The sequence below is a fragment of the Onychomys torridus genome, chromosome 8, assembly GCF_903995425.1.
Source record: "Onychomys torridus chromosome 8, mOncTor1.1, whole genome shotgun sequence".
Lineage (NCBI taxonomy): Eukaryota > Metazoa > Chordata > Mammalia > Rodentia > Cricetidae > Onychomys > Onychomys torridus.
Window position 1 is genome coordinate 83,157,189 of NC_050450.1, and position 18,125 is coordinate 83,175,313.

Consider the following 18,125-nt stretch of genomic DNA (forward strand, 5'->3'; position numbering starts at 1 on the left):
GGAGGGCCCACAGGCTCCGGCCCCGGAAATCCGATCCCTTTAGGACCCAGTGGTGCCAGTCCCCCAGCGGCGGCGGCGAGAAGGGCAGCCGCTCGGTCTCCGGCAGCCGCGGTTCGGGCTGAGCCAGAGAAAGACCGAGGCTCGGGGCGCGGGGGGGAGGGGGGGAGGGAGGGAGGCGCGGCGGAGCGGCCCGGGTCAGCGGAGCAGCCACGGGCGCGGGGATGCCGGGCACCCCGAGAGCCAAGGCCACCGGCCGGAGTAGGGGGCGCCCGCGCCGCCAGCCCCGCTGACACCGCCTCGGAGGATGTGAGCCGGCGCCGCGGCCGCTGCTTCGCGGGCTGGGCGCGCGGTCCCAGCGGCTCCAGCCAGCCTCCGCTTCTCCAATTTGGGTGGGGGCGACCGCACCAGGCCGGCCGCTCGAGCTTTCGAAGGGGGCTGGCTGTCTCTGGCAGCTTGGTTGGGGGAGGCGACCCACACAGGGCGCTCGGAGATTTTTTTTTTTTTTTTCTCCTTTAGAGCAGGGTTAACTGTTTTTTGGCAGCTTGGTTTCTGGGGGACTCTATAGAAGGCCTTTCGGGATTTCTTTCTTTGGGGGGAGGGGGCGGTGGTCCCGACTTGGCCAGCCGCCTGCTGGAGGGGGGCAGCGGGGAGCGGGGGGATGCGAACCCGGCTCCCCCCACCATGATGAAGACGGAGCCTCGGGGGCCCGGGGGTCCCCTCCGGAGCGCCTCCCCGCACCGCAGCGCCTACGAAGCGGGCATCCAGGCACTGAAGCCTTCCGATGCGCCCGGGCCCGACGAGACACCCAAGGCGGCCCACCATAAGAAATATGGCTCCAACGTCCACCGCATCAAAAGTATGTTCCTGCAGATGGGCACCACCGCGGGGCCGCCGGGTGAGGCGGGAGGCGGCGCAGGCATGGCCGAGGCCCCGCGGGCGTCCGATCGCGGTGTGCGCCTGTCCCTGCCGCGGGCCAGCAGCCTGAATGAGAACGTGGACCACAGCGCCCTGCTCAAGCTGGGCACCAGCGTGTCTGAGCGCGTGAGCCGCTTCGACTCCAAGCCCGCGCCCTCGGCGCAGCCGGCTCCGCCGCCGCACCCGCCGTCCCGGCTGCAGGAGACGCGGAAGCTGTTCGAACGGAGCGTCCCCGCGGCCACGGGTGGCGACAAGGAGGCCGCGGCGCGGCGGCTGCTGAGACAGGAGCGCGCCGGCCTGCAGGACCGGAAGCTGGACGTCGTGGTGCGCTTCAACGGCAGCACCGAGGCGCTGGACAAGCTGGATGCTGACGCCGTGTCGCCGACGGTCAGCCAGCTCAGTGCGGTCTTCGAGAAAGCCGACTCGAGGACCGGCCTTCACCGTGCGCCCGGGCCCCCCCGGGCCGCGGGGGCGCCCCAGGTCAACTCGAAGCTGGTCAGTAAGCGGTCCCGGGTGTTCCAGCCGCCCCCGCCGCCTCCTGCCCCGTCGGGGGATGCCGCGACCGAGAAGGAGCGTGGCCCCGGAGGGCAGCAGCCCCCACAGCACCGAGTGGCCCCTGCCCGACCGCCGCCAAAGCCGCGGGAGGTGCGCAAGATCAAGCCGGTGGAGGTTGAGGAAAGTGGGGAGTCTGAGGCCGAGTCGGCTCCCGGGGAAGTGATCCAGGCCGAGGTGACCGTCCATGCAGCCTTGGAGAATGGCAGCGCCGCGGCCACCACAGCCAGCCCCGCACCCGAGGAGCCCAAGGCCGAAGCGGTCCCCGAGGAGGAGGCAGGGTCAGTGGCGACGCCAGAGAGGGGGGTGGACAATGGCCGGGCTCCGGACGTGGCATCTGAGGAGGTGGATGAGTCCAAGAAGGAGGACTTCTCAGAAGCGGACTTGGTGGACGTGAGCGCCTACAGTGGACTCGGGGAGGACTCTGGGGGCAGTGCCCTAGAGGAGGACGATGAAGAAGATGAGGAGGACGGGGAGCCCCCCTACGAGCCAGAGTCAGGGTGTGTGGAGATTCCCGGTCTCTCAGAGGAAGAGGACCCGGCCCCGAGCCGGAAGATCCATTTCAGCACCGCACCGATCCAAGTGAGTGATCCCCCCCCTCAGCCCCCCGCGCTGCCCCTGCCACGTGCAAGTGGTCGCCCCCGCCCAGACATCCGTGTTTGGCAGGCTGAATCAGCCCCTGCCACCCAGCCGGGTTCCCAGAAGTTCCCACAATGAGGGGGGCGTGGGGAACTTCCAGCTGTTTGTCAGTGGGAAGGTTTTCAGGTCTGTGATTGTGAAGGTGGCCTGCTGTGACCTGCCCTCAGGTTCCTAGCCTGCTGCCCCGCCCAGCATCCCGCCCTGGCCCACGCCTACTCTGGGACACCTGCTCTCTCTTCCTCCCCCAGACATTCTTTCTTCTGGAGGCTGCCAGAGGCTGCCAGAGGCTGGGACTTGGCTGGCCTGAAGGGGTGTGGGACGTGTCCTCAGGATACTGTTCCTGCATATACCCTGCTGTCAGGAGAGAGGGATGGGGACCTTAGGGACACTTCCTGCTTCTCCGATGTGTAAGGTTGGCTCTGCCTGGGGTGAGAGAGAGGGGAGCTAGGAACTTCCCAAAACAAAGATGACGGGGAGCCTGCAGTCCCTCCCTGTCAGTACCCCCACCCCAACTTTGCAGAACTGAAAGAAGGAAGCAGACTGTGAGGGTGGCCTTGTGACCGGGGCTGGGGGAAAGACCCTACATCTCAGGGTCTGTGCTGGGCCAGCTTTCCATGTCCAGGGTTGCACCGGAAAGGTTGCACCTCTTATGTGGTTCTGGAAGTAAGAGTAGGCCTTACGCAGGCTTCACAGGAAGAGGGCGGTAGGTCTGGGAGTTCCCCTAAGGTGCCTTGCAAACTTAAATGCCTATAGCCTTAGGAATCCCCCCCTTTCCATATTCTCTGGATGGGGCTCGCTTGGGGGGGTTCAGGCCCCCCATCTCTAACACCACTATTGGTGATTGGATTGTGAGCTGTGCCAGTCAGTGCTTTGAGGTCTTCTGGGTAGTGGTGGTAAAGGAAAGATGTCCCCTGGGGAGAATTAAGAACAGGAGACCACTCCCATTTCCCACTGCCCTGTGAGCTCAGCTGGCACATTCAGCGTTGATGGTCTTTCCTTCCCAAGCTGTGCTCTGCTCTGCCTAGCACCTGGCCTGCCCCATGGCTGTATACAGCACACCAAAGCCTGGCCTGGACCCTACCCCTCCTTCCCGCCCCAGCCAAACCCCATGTGTTTGCTTGCAGTTTCCATAACTACTCCTGGACACCAAAGCTGCCCAAGTTTCTCTTACCATCCGCCTCCTCCCCTCTTCCAGGCCAGCAGAGGTCTAAAAGGTTAAGAGTGGCCAGCCCCCTCCCCTCCCTGCCTGGGAATTTGGAATACTTCTCCATGCCCTGTTTCCTCTGAAGGCGGTGGGATCCGGGAAGGAGCAGAGGCTGTGGTGTTTTGGGGAAGGGTGTCAGAGGCCATTGCCCCATCCCCATGGGTTCTTTGAACAGCGCCATGCCCTCATAGAGAGGGAATGTGGTCTGGGCCTCTGTCTATATCTGACGCCTTACCCTGATTTTTTGGTAAAAAATAGCACATGATTTGGAGCAGTGCTCCGGACTCCCTGGTGACTCTGAAGCAAGCTGGCCACTAGCGTGAGAGCCAAGGCAGTGCAGAGGCTGAGCGTCTCTGCCTTTTGGCCTTTCTGGACTATTCCTTCTCCCCACCCTGGCCCAGGGCCCCTGGCTCTTCTCCATTGCCACTGCTATACTGATTCTGAAGCCAGGGTTCTCTGCCCCTCCCTGACCCAGTTGTCACCATTATGGAGGTAGGTGGGGGTATCTGCTCAGGGCAGAGAATACAATTCCAAACTGTCAGCTGAGGAGATAGCTGAGCCCAGGGCCTTCTGCTAACAGGAGTGACTGACTGGTGGTCTGAGGCCTCCGAGCCTGAGGCTGGCCTGCAAGGAGCAGGCTGCAAAAGGTGAACAGGTTGTAGACAGACGATGAGGCCCAGGTCAGTGTTTGGGAAGTCAAAGTGGGGTGTATATGATGGGAAGTGGGGAGGGGTTGGTTGACTTGGAGAGGGCTGGGGGATGCTGTCTCCTGTGCATAGGGTAAAAGTCAGAGGCCTCCGATGAAAAAGTGGGCCAGGGTCAATTTGCTGACCCAGGCTTATGCCATCTTTTGTCCTAAAGCTTGGAACAGCTTTGCAATGGGGACAAAGTCACTAGTGACCCACCTACTACAGCCCATCTTGAATTTGGTGCCATCCTGCCCTGCTACTGGCTAACTAACCCTTTGTGACCTTGGGTAATAAATTATATGTGGAATAGGAAGCCTGTTGCTTTAAGAGCCTGGGACTGCTGACCACTGGCCAGATGTTGGAGAACAGTCCATTGGCCACTGCACAGTGGCTGGATGATCATTAAGGGCCTGATCCTGAATATCTGATACTGCAGAGTTAAGGGCATTGAGCTAGGTGAACACATAAACCCCCGCTGTGCTTCTGGCTGCTCCTCTAAGCATCCTCTCTACCCCCCACCATGGCCGTGCACCTCTTTGGTGGGTCTGGAGGTTTGAGATGACATTCAGCAAACCCCAGGACACAGGAGTAACCCTGCCTACCAGGGTGCCCATGAGCGTGCTCCTGGAGCAGAGGAGGGCCTGGCATGGGTCTTACTGGAGACAGTATCTTCCCTTCCTTCCTTCCAGCCCATCTAGCTGATGGAGCTGCCTCTACCCATCCTGTCCCCTCTTGACTTCAAGGGATTCCAGCCTGTCACAGCTAGCAGTCAAGCCAAAGAAGCCATGGGCCCCCAAATGGTGCTCATTAAATGCCTTGCAGACCCCTCCTGGGTCCGGCATCAGGTGTCCAAAAAGCCCTGTCTCCTCTTCACTGGCCCTGGGAAGAGGTCAGTTAGAAGGAGAGAGGCAGCAGAGGGGCAGGGGATCCTGTGTAAGGACAGGGAGACTGCCTCTGCCCCATGACCCTTGGACCCTTTAGAGCACTAGTCTTGGAGCCTATGCCTGGTTCTTCTGGTGCCTGTGGACAAGGGTATCTATCGTTCTTCAGGGATGCAGTTCTGGTGCATGGAAGGGCCATAGGGGCTCAGCTTTCTTACCAACCCCCCACTCCTGCTACCTGAGGCCTACCTGGGAGTTAATGGCCTTCTCTTCTCCAAGGGGCTCCGAAGGACCCTCTCTGCTTCCTCTCCACCTCCCTATGGCCATCCACTTGAGCTGCTGGGCAGGGAAGGGTCCTGGTGCCTCTGCCTCTTTCCCCCTTCCCTCTTCCTCCCCTCCCCCTCCCCATCTGGCATCCTCCAGTGCCTTCTCCATCCTTCCTCCCCTCCTCCTCTTCCCATCTTCTGCTCAGCCTGTTCCTTCTCTGTGTGCGGCTGTCTTTGTGTCCATCCTCAGCTGTCTGACTCTAAGCTCTTGTCTTTTCTCCTTCTCCCTGCCCTGGTATCAGAGACTTCCAGACCTTGCTGTCTCCCCAGGACTGTCCATCTAGTCCTACACAGACTATAGAATATGGAGTGGGTCTTTTGCTCTCTTGCCCCTGGGTTCCAGAACCAGGAAGCCCTTTTGCTGAGAGTTGGATTCCTTAGGAGATTGGTGTAAGGGAAGGGCCTCTGGCGGGAGAGACCTGGGGCTTCAGGCAACTCAGCAGGCCCACGGCCCCATCCTGCCAGCTACGCTCTTGGCCTCCCATGCACCTCTGACAACTGCTGCTCCCCAGGTATTCAGCACCTACTCCAATGAGGATTATGACCGACGCAATGAGGACGTGGATCCCATGGCGGCCTCTGCGGAATATGAGCTAGAGAAGCGTGTGGAGAGGTTGGAGCTGTTTCCTGTGGAGCTGGAGAAGGGTGAGAGGCCAGGCCAAGCTAAGGAGCACACTGGGGGCTTCTGTGGTGTTAGCCTCTGTCCTGCCAATCTGTGGGGCCCCACATGCTGGACTTCTGACTCCAGCCCCTACTGGCCTTTCTTGGCATTCCTTGTCAGCATCCAAGCCACTGGCATCTCCAGTGTGTTGCCAAGGAATGATACTTGGTGAACATATCTCCTGAGCACCATGTATGTTCTCCTGGGCTCTGTTGGAGGCATGGGGACAGGAAGAAGCAGGCTCCAAGGGAGATGGCACCTCTAACTTCAGCCTTATGTGCCATCATAAGTGCTGGGAGGAATGAAGGAAGGGTCACTGTGCATTTGATGGAGCCCCACCATGCTAGCAGATTCTCAGGCCAGTACTGCCTGAGCTGAGCTCTAAAGAGGAGCCATTTGGAAAATGTGGGGTAGAGCGGAGAGCTACATTTAGCATAGGATGAATGTGTGACCGGGGTGGCGTGGACCATGGCGAGAGCATGGTCATTTCTGAGAGGGATTGGGAGCTATTGTAAGGACTGGAAAGGCTATTATTCTAGAAAGATCACAGTGGTCCAGGTGGTGGTGGCACATGCCTTTGAGAGGCAGAGGCAGACAGATCCATGAGTTCCAGGCCAGACTGGTCTACAGAGAGAGTCCCAGGACAGCCAGGGCTACACAGAGAAACCTTGTCGTATAAACAAACAAACAAACAAACAAACAAAAAACAATTAGAAAGAAAGAAGAAAGTAAGAAAAGATCCCAGTAGCGTGGGTACAGGGAGGGGTCATAATGGATGATGGACCTGGTAGTGGGGTCAGCAATAGCACAGTGAAAGTGAACATTTTGGGCAGGAACAGTCAACACTGCCTGTGGTTACTTGACTTAGTGGAGCCCGGAACTGGGAGAGAGGAATTTGGATGCTTCCCAGGCCTGGCATCTAATAGATAAGGGTGCCAGTCCTCAGGGAGTGTTTGTGGGGAAGGTCGTTATGTTTGGATGCTAGAGAACCATGGGACAGACAAGGCAGATGTGACTAGGCAGTGGGTCTCCATGTTTAGTCATTGCAGCTCTGGGCATAGAAGAGACTAGTTGAAGAGAGACCAAAAGGCTTAGGGCTCAATCCTGGCTCAGCCCCGATCCCAGCCACACACCCTTATCTGTACACACAATAGTGCACCACACCCCAGCCACCCTCACACACCCTGCTGCCTGTCAGCTCACTGGATAGGGCAAAGGGCAGGAAGTAGCCCCACTGAGTTGGCCTGGCCAAAAAGGAGGTGGGTAGAACCGTGGGTCTTTCCCCATCATGGGATGACTAAGTGTGAGGACTGTTTCTGAAAGGAAACTTGACCTTGGGGTGGGTAGAGGGCAGAGGATCCCTGCCAGCCATGGCTTCTCCCTTTCTGCCTCACAGACTCTGAGGGCCTGGGCATCAGCATCATTGGCATGGGAGCCGGAGCCGACATGGGCCTGGAGAAGCTGGGCATCTTCGTCAAGACCGTAACTGAGGGTGGCGCAGCCCATCGGGATGGCAGGTACCACCCTCATTCTGCACCCTTCCTCAAGTCTCTCTCTCTTTTTTTTTTTTTTTTTTGAGCTGAGGATCGAACCCAGGGCCTTGCGCTTGCTAGGCAAGCGCTCTACCACTGAGCTAAATCCCCAGCCCCTCAAGTCTCTTTTAGCAGTCATCACCTGGGGGGCAGCCTCAAGGAGGCCTGCGTGTGTGTGACGTGTGTCTTTGGAGATTCAAGGAGCACCGCTGTGCAGGTGCTGTGCTAGGCTTTGGGGTGACAGCCATGAACAGATGGAAGCCCTCCCCAGGGCCTGCACGTTCTATGGGGGAGGGGTGTGAAGCTAGGCTGTACCTAGTACCGTGTGTACTGGCCCAGGGTGCGTGTTGGCTCTAGTAGGAAGAACACGGGCTGTGCGTCTGGAATAAGGCTTCGTATTTCTTTCCCTTAACACATACTAAGAGCCTGACTCTCACTGGGTTGGTGCCAGGCTCTGGCAGTCAGTGTATAAGGCCTTGCCCTCAGAAAACAAGCAGTGTAATAAAGTAGACAGATACCAGACAGAACAAACAAACTGGCTGGATAGAGAAGAATATGTGAAGGTGCAAAGTTGGAGGGCCTGGCCACTCTGACGGGCCGGCTTCGTAGAGGAAGTGATTGATATTGAAAATGAGAGCCGAAGGCCAAGCAGGGACTAGCAAGACCCAGTGAGTATATGAAAGGTTCCTTGTAGCCAAGTATAGTGGCACACGCCTTTAAGCCCAGCACTTAGGAGGCAGAGGCAGGTGGATCTCTGAGTTCAAGGCCAGCCTGTTCTACATAATGAGTTTCAGGACAGCCGGGGACACACAGTGAGATCCTGTCTTACAGAAACAAAAACAAATAAAAAAGGTTCCTTGTGAACTCGGAGCCTCATGCATGCAAGGCCAGCACTCTACCAACTGAGCTACATCCCCAGCCTGAGTAGAAGGAATTCTAAGTCTGGAAACCAACAGCAGGAATATAGATAGCCAGGGATCCAGGTATGGATAGGATTAGGCTAGTTATGGCCCCATGTTCTGGGGCTGAAGTTGCTCGTTGTATGTGCACAGGTGCGTGCCTGTGTGGAACATCTGTGATCGGAGGACTGGCATTCTCTGAAGGATCATGAAGGGCACAAGAGCTCTGGCATCCATGCCCTCTCTGCCAGATTTTCTGTTGTGTGTGTTGCAGGGGGGAGGAAGCGGGAAATGTTACAAGGCTTTCCCTCAGGAAAGCTGTGAAGAGTTGACACCCACACCCCCTCCATGTGACAGATGAGGGCTGGGTTACTGTAAGGTCATGTTGTTAGAGTCATGGGTGCCCAACTCAGAGGGCTTTTGCCTGCCATGGCCTGGGTGGCACGGGGGCAACAGGAGCAGAAAGGATGGCATCCTTTCTGGCATTTACCTCCCCTCCCTTTCCAGAGCTTGGCCATGGTCGATCGCCTGTTTGTTAGTAAAGCGGGAGTGTAAGCATCATGAGCTAGTGCCCACATGAGAATGTAGGTTATACGGGAGAAAACTGTTTCCATCAGGCATTCTCTCCATTTCTACTTGAAGCCCTGAAAAGCCCGAGACCTCCCAGGAGGTGGAAGTGGAGGAAGGAGGTGCCCAAGTCTTCCCTCATCTTTGGCATCCCCTCACAGGCTAGGCCACTACCCCATCTTCCTCTGAGCATATCACAGCACACTGTTGAGTATGACTGGAGAGACAATAATGTGATTACAGGAAGTGTGCCTGCCACCTTTTCTGGTCCTGGATAACTGCAGCTGTGTTTTCTGACTGCTGTTGTGAGGGCCAGCATTCAGCAGCTCAGGAGTTGAGGAGGAGCCACAGAGTCAGCAGACTAATCACTCAGTTGACTTTTCTATTTGAGGGAGTAAAACTTAATTCTCTGGGGCTGGTAGAAAAGGGAAAGACACACACACACACACACACACACACACACACACACACACACAGCCCTTTAGGGTCTTTCTATCATCTCTCTCTCATCTTTTTATTTCTTTTTTTAACCTCTATCCAGATGTATCCCTTCTGTCTCTGTTGATGTCTTCCTTTTAACTAACTTATTTTTTCCCTTACAGCTTATATGCCCCATCATAATCTTTCAAGCAGTATAACATTACAAAATGGTTACATTCTATTTTTTAAGTGAATGATTACAATGAATACAAGTAAATTCTGTGGAATAACCCTTCTTAAAGCCATGAGCCATGTGGCAAAATGTAGTTTAATAGAAATGGGTTAATTTAAGTTGTAAGAGCTAGTTAATAATAAGCCTGAGCTATTGGCCTAGCATTTATATGTAATTTGGAAATGGCTGCTGGGGTGGGAAAACTCTGCCTACAAGTAAAAAAAAAAAAAAAAAAAAAAAAACACATTTCCCATTTCCTTTACATGATTAAACATTTCATGTATTACAGGTGAAAAACATTATTTTCAATAACCCACATGTCCAAGCAACTTGTTATAAATTAACAGAGTGTAAGCAAGCAAGGTATTTTTCTCAGCCAGTTCCTTTATTGGCAGGCTATATTTTGCAGTTTACAAGGAAAGGATCAATCATCTTATTATTTAATCTTAAAAGGTAATCTTATAAAAAAATCTTGGGGTTGGGGATTTAGCTCAGTGGTAGAGCGCTTGCCTAGCAAGCACAAGGCCCAGGGTTTAATCCTCAGCTCCAAAAAAAAAAAAAAAAAAAAAAATCTTGATTCACACAAATCTAAACTTTTACATATGAAAACAAAGAAAGTCAGCTCTATTTTTAGTCCTCAGGGTGCGTGCCTGTTGGTCAACAGTTTTTTGTATCAGGAAGCTGAGGGCAGAAATGGGTACAAGGAATTAATCATCACCTTTGATCACCAACCCATCCTAGCAAGAAAAGCACATCAGCTAATAATAACCAGGCTGTTTTGGGTCTTGTTTCTTGACCTCAACGTTTCCCTCACTCACCTAAGTGCCTTGCTGAACTTTAAATTGTTCCCCAAGGTTTTCTACCTCAACGCCATTAACAAAAACACCATAACCTAACTGTACTAACAAGTCTACATGTCTAAATTATTTCTAAGTGTGGGGGTTGAATCATTAATCTGCTCCAGCAGCAATTTTTGGAAAAAGTCAGTCACTATTATTTTTTATAAGTACCAGTAACACTGCCCAGTGAGGGGGCTAGAAGAGTCTCTGAGAGTTTTCATACAACTCAGAGATGATGAGGGATGTGGTGACCATGAAGGCAACACTCAGAGCTGTGTTCAATGACAGCATGAGGTCCTCAGGACAGGGGGTCCGCAGGGATTGCCTCTCCAAGGCTCACTCAGGCATGGCTTTGCCAACCTCCCAGCCGTGTTCCATGAGTTCCAATGCCGCCTGTTGCCAGAACTGTATGCCAGACTGAGTTTCTGATGGGAAGAGTCCACCCTTAACCCACCTCCTGTTCCTCTCATGACACCCTAACAAATGTCACTTCCTCTAGGATCCAAGTAAACGATCTACTGGTGGAGGTGGATGGGACAAGCCTGGTGGGAGTGACCCAGAGCTTCGCAGCCTCTGTCCTCAGGAACACCAAGGGCCGAGTGCGGTGAGAGCCAAGAGAGGGGATAGGCAGGAAGTTAGTCCCCTCGTGGCACCAGTTCCCTGCCAGAGGGACTTAGACTTGCAGCCCCCGCCCCAGGCCTGCCTTCCCATCCCTGGATCCCTGGCTCCTGCTCACTACTGGGACTCCGGCTTCCAGGCTCATGTCCCCCCATGCTCTTCTCTTGGCTTATTCTCCTTCCTTGCCAACCAAATGACTGCCAGCCAAACTCAGTTCCCCTACCTAGAGCTTCCTCTTCCCTGCAGGTCCACACCATGTCCTGTTGGTAAGGCTGCTCCATTGGGTTGAATAGAAGTTTGTGTGCACCTCTGGCAGGACACCTGGGGATCACTCTCTGCCCCCCTTTGAGAGGGGTGCTGCCCCCAGGAGAGGGTGCTGGAGAGTAACAGGATGTGGGTGGCTGGGGGAGGAGGAGCTGGTGCCTGGAAGTCCCACTGTTTCCTCCCCATGCTAATCTGCAATTGCCATCATCCTGCCCCTTCCTGACCAGGGGCTTGGAGCACGTCCAAGACACACCTATCTGGTCTCGTCCCCATCCCCTAGGATAGGTCATTTTGGCCACTCCCCTGCTTTGTTTTTTTTTTTTTTTTCTCTTGGGTGGGAAATGCTCCTATGCTGAGAGCTCCTGAGCTCACGTTCCCCTGTAGCCCAGCCCAAAGTTTGGCTGACATCCCCTTCCCAAAAGTGGCTGGGAAGGCTATCGGGTCTTCCTGCCTCTTTTGGTAGGCAGCCCTGGGGGAGCCCCAGCTCCCCCATTCATTATTAATTCCACCGCCTCTGGACTCTGTCGGCTCTCACTTCACCTCCCCTGGGAGGGAGGGAGGGCAGTGGCATGCCCGGCTGAAGACAGGCTGGGATGACACCAGTATGACAGATGACTCTGGTGTCCCTGCAGGTTCATGATTGGCCGGGAGCGGCCTGGGGAACAGAGCGAAGTGGCCCAGCTAATTCAGCAGACCTTGGAGCAGGAGAGATGGCAGCGGGAGATGATGGAGCAGAGATACGCCCAGTATGGAGAGGAGGATGAGGAGGTAGGGACTCTGCAGGGTTGCCCTCTGGTGGTCAGATGACGCAGTGCAGCCATTGGCCTCAACTACTTTTTCCAGGCCTGCTCAAGAAACTCAAACCCCCAGGGGAGCTGATGGTCTGAGAGAGAGAGAAGCAGACCCTCCCCTCAGAGGACCCCCTGGTCAAACAGAGGAGTCCCACTCTCTGTCTTCAGAGGGTCTCCTTGTAACTAGAAGGAAAATATAGGCCCCTCTGAGTCCTTATTCTGGGAGCAGGGTAGAGCCCCTAATTGAGGGAACCTGGTCGCGGGAGAGGGTTGGGTCGTCAAGGAAGCTATGTTATGGGTAAAACAGGAAGGAAGTTTCTTCAGAGTCTCGCAGTTTGCCTGTCCTATCCATGGAGACCCCCCTGGCTAGCCCCCAGTCTTACATGAGCATCCTGCTGCTGGTCTCAGGCCTGGCAGCAGGGTTGCCGAGGGAGGGGAAGTAAACAGGTCCATGTTGCCTGCATCCCTCCACAGACAGGAGAGTACGCCACGGATGAAGATGAAGAACTGAGCCCCACGTTCCCAGGGGGCGAGATGGCCATCGAGGTGTTCGAACTAGCAGAGAATGAGGATGCACTGTCCCCTGTGGAGATGGAGCCAGAGAAGCTGGTGCACAAGTTCAAGGAGGTTGGAAGAAGGGCCCTGGGCGGTGGGGGAAGGCAGGCGGGGAGCTGGCCCTAGGGGCTGAGTGCCACCCTGTGTCTGCAGCTCCAGATCAAGCATGCTGTCACTGAAGCGGAAATCCAGCAGCTGAAGCGTAAGGTGAGGGTGTGCATGTACATGTGCATGTGGGTGCATGTTGAAGAGCTGGGCTGAGGGCACACACACACACACACACACACACACACACACACACACACCATTCCACCGTGGGCTACTGTGAGGCCAGGGATATCAGGATTAAGATCCCAAGCTCTGGCCCCTATTCATTAATTGGGTCTCCATCCCATCATATGTAAGGTGAGGTATGAAAGCGCTGCCAACATCATAGAGAGAAACCAGGGAGCTGCTCCATGGACATCTGCAGCAGCAGATACAGGAAGTCTGTAGCCCGGCACAGGGTCGGTGCTCAGTCAGAAGTCAGAGTGTCATCAAGTCCGTGGAGACAAACCAACTCCTATTCTTGGTGTCCATGTTTACTGTTGAACACTCATCTACTCTGCACAGGCCTAGGGATAAGAGGGAGGTTTTCTGACTACCTAAAGTACACAGAGGTAAACACACTGACACATGCCAGCCTGAATCCCCAGACCCATTCATCCAGAGCCCTGCACACTCCTGTCTGCACAGACATTATTTTCATATACCTATGGCTGGTTGGCCTGAATAGGTAGATCCACACTACCCTGGAGGTCACAGAAACGCATGGACATGGCCACCATGCAGGCTGCCTGGCCTAGTGAGAGTGTCAGGGGACATGTACATCATCACCTGGGCCAGCAGCATGCATGCTGGTGCTGACAGTACCAGCTGGTGACACACATGGTTACTGTACATGCCTACCAGATGCTTACAAGCACATTGGGTACCCACACACTCCCAGGCGTTGTAGACACCCAGACTATATTAAAGGAGTCCCAACTCCCACAGGGTTTCCAGGGTAGTGGGAGAAAAACCGATCCCCAGGGGCCAAGAAGACGCAGCGCAACAGGGATGTGTGTGTTCTCTCCCACATGGATGGAGGAGGGCAGGGAATGGGTGCCTAGGAGGGAGATTTCAGCTGCCTTTGAGAGGAGGCCCTGCCAGGGTATGGTAGGTGTTCCTGTGGGGAGAGGGCAGAGGCAGCTGGGTGGTGGGAAAGCTAGAAATGACAGTGTATAGACCTCAGCCCTCCAAGAGCTGCAGCCTTGGTTCTATGGGCTTGGAGCTGTGGCCCCTAGAGTTTTTTTTTTTTTGTTTGTTTGTTTGTTTTTTGTTTTTGGAAGTTCACCACCTAGGAAATGGGGGTGGGGGACAGGGCTCAAGGATAAGAAGGACTTGGATATGGACAAACTGGTTAGAAGTCTGGGCAGAACCTGTCAGGGTGAGTCAGAGTACAGGCCAAGGGTGAAAGGGAAGGGCAAGTGAGGCTACATTTTTGAGGGTGTTTTCAGGGCAGGAAGCAGAGGGTGGGTCACGGGTGGTTTCAGGCTCAGGAAGCAAAGAGGCATTCAATTGACAGACACCTAGGGTAGCTTCTGGACAGTTCATGCCACTTCAGGCAGTTAGGAGCAAAAGCGGGGAGCTGATTCTTGTCCTTGTGCGTCTTAAGAGTCTGCACACCACTGACTGCTGTTACTACCTGATAGGCTCTGTGGAGCAGGGTTACCGAGGCCCTAGAGCAGGAAGAACCCCATTCAGTTGGAAGGCGGGTGCTGCCCTACTGAAGTCTCAGCAGGCTTTTTCTGGGAAAATGATACACAGCAAGAGTATTGAGGAAGGGTAGATGGGGCATTCCCAGCAGAGGGAACAGTACCTGCAAAAGCCCTGTGGCAAAGTCCCAGGGTCTGCAGGAAGGCCTGAGTTACTGAAAGCATGAGGTGTTTGCAGTGGGTAAGAAAAAAAGGACAACCAGGAATTGGAAACTGAGTACTGGGACTGCCTTGAGGTGGTGACACCTTCTCCCAGGCAAGCAAGCCAGGAAAGTTGGCTTTTGATAGGGGAGGGTCCCAGGTTACCCGAGAGCTGGAGAGGGGCAGGATCAGTTGAGACTCTCCAGGGATAGGGGCTGGTCAGCACACCAGGGCTGCAGAGGATGCAGAGCTGGTGGTGACTGTTTCATATCTAGTATCTCACTGTCCTTGAGGCATGTCACTCCCATCTTCTGGATAAGGCAGAAGTTGCTAATCAGTGACTCATGGGTGCATGCTACCCCCTGGGAGAACTCTGAGGTCTGCCTGAGAGTTAGTTAGTAGTTGGGGGCCAGTAGGTTCCACAGGTGCAGGGATTGCTGGGGACTGTTGGCTCCATGGCTCACTCTGGCCCCCTTTAACCCAGGGCTGCTCTTTGCTCACAGTTGCAGAGCCTGGAGCAGGAGAAAGGGCGCTGGCGGGTGGAGAAGGCCCAGCTGGAGCAGAGTGTGGAGGAGAACAAGGAGCGGATGGAGAAGTTGGAGGGTTACTGGGGTGAAGCCCAGAGCCTGTGCCAGGCCGTGGACGAGCACCTGCGGGAGACTCAGGCCCAGTATCAGGCCCTGGAGCGCAAGTACAGCAAGGCCAAACGGCTCATCAAGGACTACCAGCAAAAGTATGTGTGAGGAGCGTTCGCATCTGGGCCCCGGCAGGCTGGAAAGGCCCTTCAGTGGTAGTCCCCACCCCAGCCTTCCTCCAGCCAAGTAGGGAGACAAGTACAGAAGTTAGAGGGCACCATGGTGGGGTACCTGAGCTGGAATGGCTGAATACCAGACCCAGGCCCTAGTGACCTTGGGAAAACCTCCTTCTGCCTGGACCGAAGCCACACCATAAACCCTAACCCACCATCTGTGCCTCACCTGTCTCCAGGGAGATCGAGTTCCTGAAAAAAGAGACTGCCCAGCGTCGGGTACTGGAAGAGTCGGAGCTAGCTAGGAAGGAGGAAATGGACAAGCTTCTGGACAAGGTAGAGCCTGGGTGCCCTGAGCAGCCTCCAGAGGGAGCATCATAGGAGCCAGAATCAAAGAACAACACTGTTGATGTTTGGGAAGGACTGTTTTGCCGGCCACCGGCCACCGAGCGAGCGAGCTTAGGGTCAGAGCTGGAGGGTGGGGGCAGGGCCCATGCTCAGTGGCCAAGCCTGATGCCTCCTGCCTTTGTGTTCTAGATCTCAGAACTGGAAGGAAACCTGCAAACACTGAGGAATTCCAATTCGACTTAACCGGAGTCACTCCTTGACTGGACAATAATAATCCCCTCCCATTATCCTCACCCCCCTGTCCTCAATCCCCACCCCACCCCTACCAGCCTGGGGACAGGTGCCCCGACTCCCCCCCCCACTCCTCCACCCCACCTCCCCCAGCTTCAGGGACCAGAGGGCCCATACTACAGGCCCCTTTAGGGTGGCCCGGGCAGACAATGGTGGCTGGAAGAGTAGCCTCCTTGTTCTATGGGGCTGAGGTACAGAGGCCGAGTGAGAGAAGCTGACCTGGGTGGTGGATGGACGCAAGGACCTGCAGACCAAACTGCCAGCCTTTACAACCTCCAGCCTGTGTCTCTGGACCGGAGTGGAGCTGGGGCTGTCCCAGCATCTCACCACTTGGAGGCTGCTCCCTGCCCACCGGGTCCGTGTGGCCCCTGGGCCTCTTGACTTGAGAGTCTACTTTCTTGGCCCTTTCCTCTTCCCTACCATTGTGCTGTCTGTTCCGTTCTGGCCTCCTGCTTGGAGGGGTTGCCTCAACATCTCCCACCCCTGCTCCCCATCCCAGGAGGGATAGAGCCCACCCTTGAGCCAGAGGCTGGGCCTGGTCCTGCACTGATTTCTCATGTATCCTTGGTGGGGTGGGGGGAGAGCCGGAGTAGGGAAGAGGATGAGTCCAAAACACCTGGAATCCGGCCCCCCCTTTCCTAGGAAGGGCAGCGACCCTCCACTTCTTGTGCCTCCCCTCTCCCAGGTGCCAAATAGCCATAGCCTCCTCCTGGAACTGTCCTGAGGCCACTCTGGGGTTCAGGCTTCCTTGGTCTAGCCTAGGAATGCCAGGAGGGAGGGAGGTCAGCTTAGGTGGTGTGCCTGCAGAGCTCTCACTGGGGAGCTAGGCCCAGCCCAGGGCCACACCTGGAAGCCTTGTGTTACCATCCAAGAGGCTCAGCCTCCCCTCCGCCCCTCCCCCACCGTTTTCCAATGTTTTCACTGGAGGGCAAAATTTTACTAATCTTTTTGGAGACCAGGGCTGCTTGCTGTCAGCCTGCTTTCTAAGTGAAATTGACTCAGTTTCCCCACTTTAACCCCAAATTGGGGCTTGGACCAAGGGAGGTGAGACCCCCTCAGGTACCCTCCCCTTTCAAAATCCATCTCATTTTGCCACTTCCACAGCCCCTGCCCCAAGCCTAGGTTACTGTTCGGTTTTTTGTTTTTAAACGACCCTGTTCTGTCCTTTTTGGCTTCTCCTAGACCCCTGTAAATAGACCATTCCATCAATCAGTATTTCTTGCCCCTCTCCCGCCCCTAGACGTTCCCCGACTCCCCGGAAAGAGCTGGCTGTCACAGTGCCCGGCCCCTGCACTTCACCTAGGCAGATGGAGGGGGCGGAGCCGGGTGGGCGGGTCCTCGATGTACTTCCGGTCTTGGCCGGCAGCGCTCTTGCCCCGCCCTTGGAGGACCCCGTCTCTGTATATAATATATATATGTATGTATTGTTCCTGGTTTTGTACGGACCATGCCCTCTGTCAGGTCGTCCCCATAAAAGCAGCCCCCAGAGCCTCGCTGCCTGCTTTCTTGATGCGCTGAAAGGGGGAGAGGGAGGGATACCAGAAATTCCCCACCTTTTTCTAGTTCTGCCCAGGACCTAGAGATGATCTCAACGCCAGTTCAGTTTTCCAACCCCAGTCTCAGCAAACCCACTCGCCGCCGTTGCTCAGTTTTCGTGGGGTCTCTAGACAGTTTTTCAGGTCTCCCCGTTCACCAAGTCTCTTGAGCAAGCCAGAAAATGGACTGAAAAGCAACTCCTCTCCTGAGAACTGAGCAGTCTGCAAGACCCCAGAGGTCTCCTGTGAAGTACCAGGAGGACCAAAGTTTTCTTGGGGGTGACCTAGGAGATCGCTTTCAGAGCATTGCTGTCCCCAAGGTCACAGAGAATGTTCTTTGACCCTCCTGGGCTGGCTTGAGAGACCTCACATAGTCCTAGCTGCCCTAGTAGCTAGGTCCCAGTTCCAGGGACAGTTTTGGTGAGTCCCGGGATAGAACGTAATAAGCCCTGGAGTACAGAACACAGCCTTTCCTTGTCCAGGGGCTGGGGGCAATCTTGTGAGTTAGTAGCTTGGACCCCAGGCGAGTCTCATCTTCCCTTCCGATAAGAAACAAAAGTCCCGATCTCCAGATCACTTTGCTTAACCCCTGACAACACCAGGGATGAGTGGTCTCCACAAGAACTCCACTAACAGCCCGAGGTAGCCTCTCCCTAGCGGGTAATTCTATCACAGGACTTGT

The 18,125-nt window shown here is 55.3% G+C and overlaps 1 protein-coding gene across 1 annotated transcript; it reads left to right on the forward strand.

Moving 5' to 3' along the window:
* The first annotated feature begins 158 nt into the window (after nt 1-158).
* On the forward strand, nt 159-17,399 carry Ppp1r9b (protein phosphatase 1 regulatory subunit 9B). The gene is made up of 10 exons (XM_036195723.1): nt 159-2,049; nt 5,719-5,851; nt 7,264-7,384; nt 10,856-10,960; nt 11,871-12,006; nt 12,504-12,656; nt 12,738-12,791; nt 15,025-15,254; nt 15,509-15,605; nt 15,807-17,399. Exons 1-10 carry the CDS (start codon nt 682-684, stop codon nt 15,858-15,860), a joined length of 2,451 nt encoding a protein of 816 aa, XP_036051616.1. The 5' UTR covers nt 159-681; the 3' UTR covers nt 15,861-17,399.
* Nucleotides 17,400-18,125: the final 726 nt, after the last annotated feature.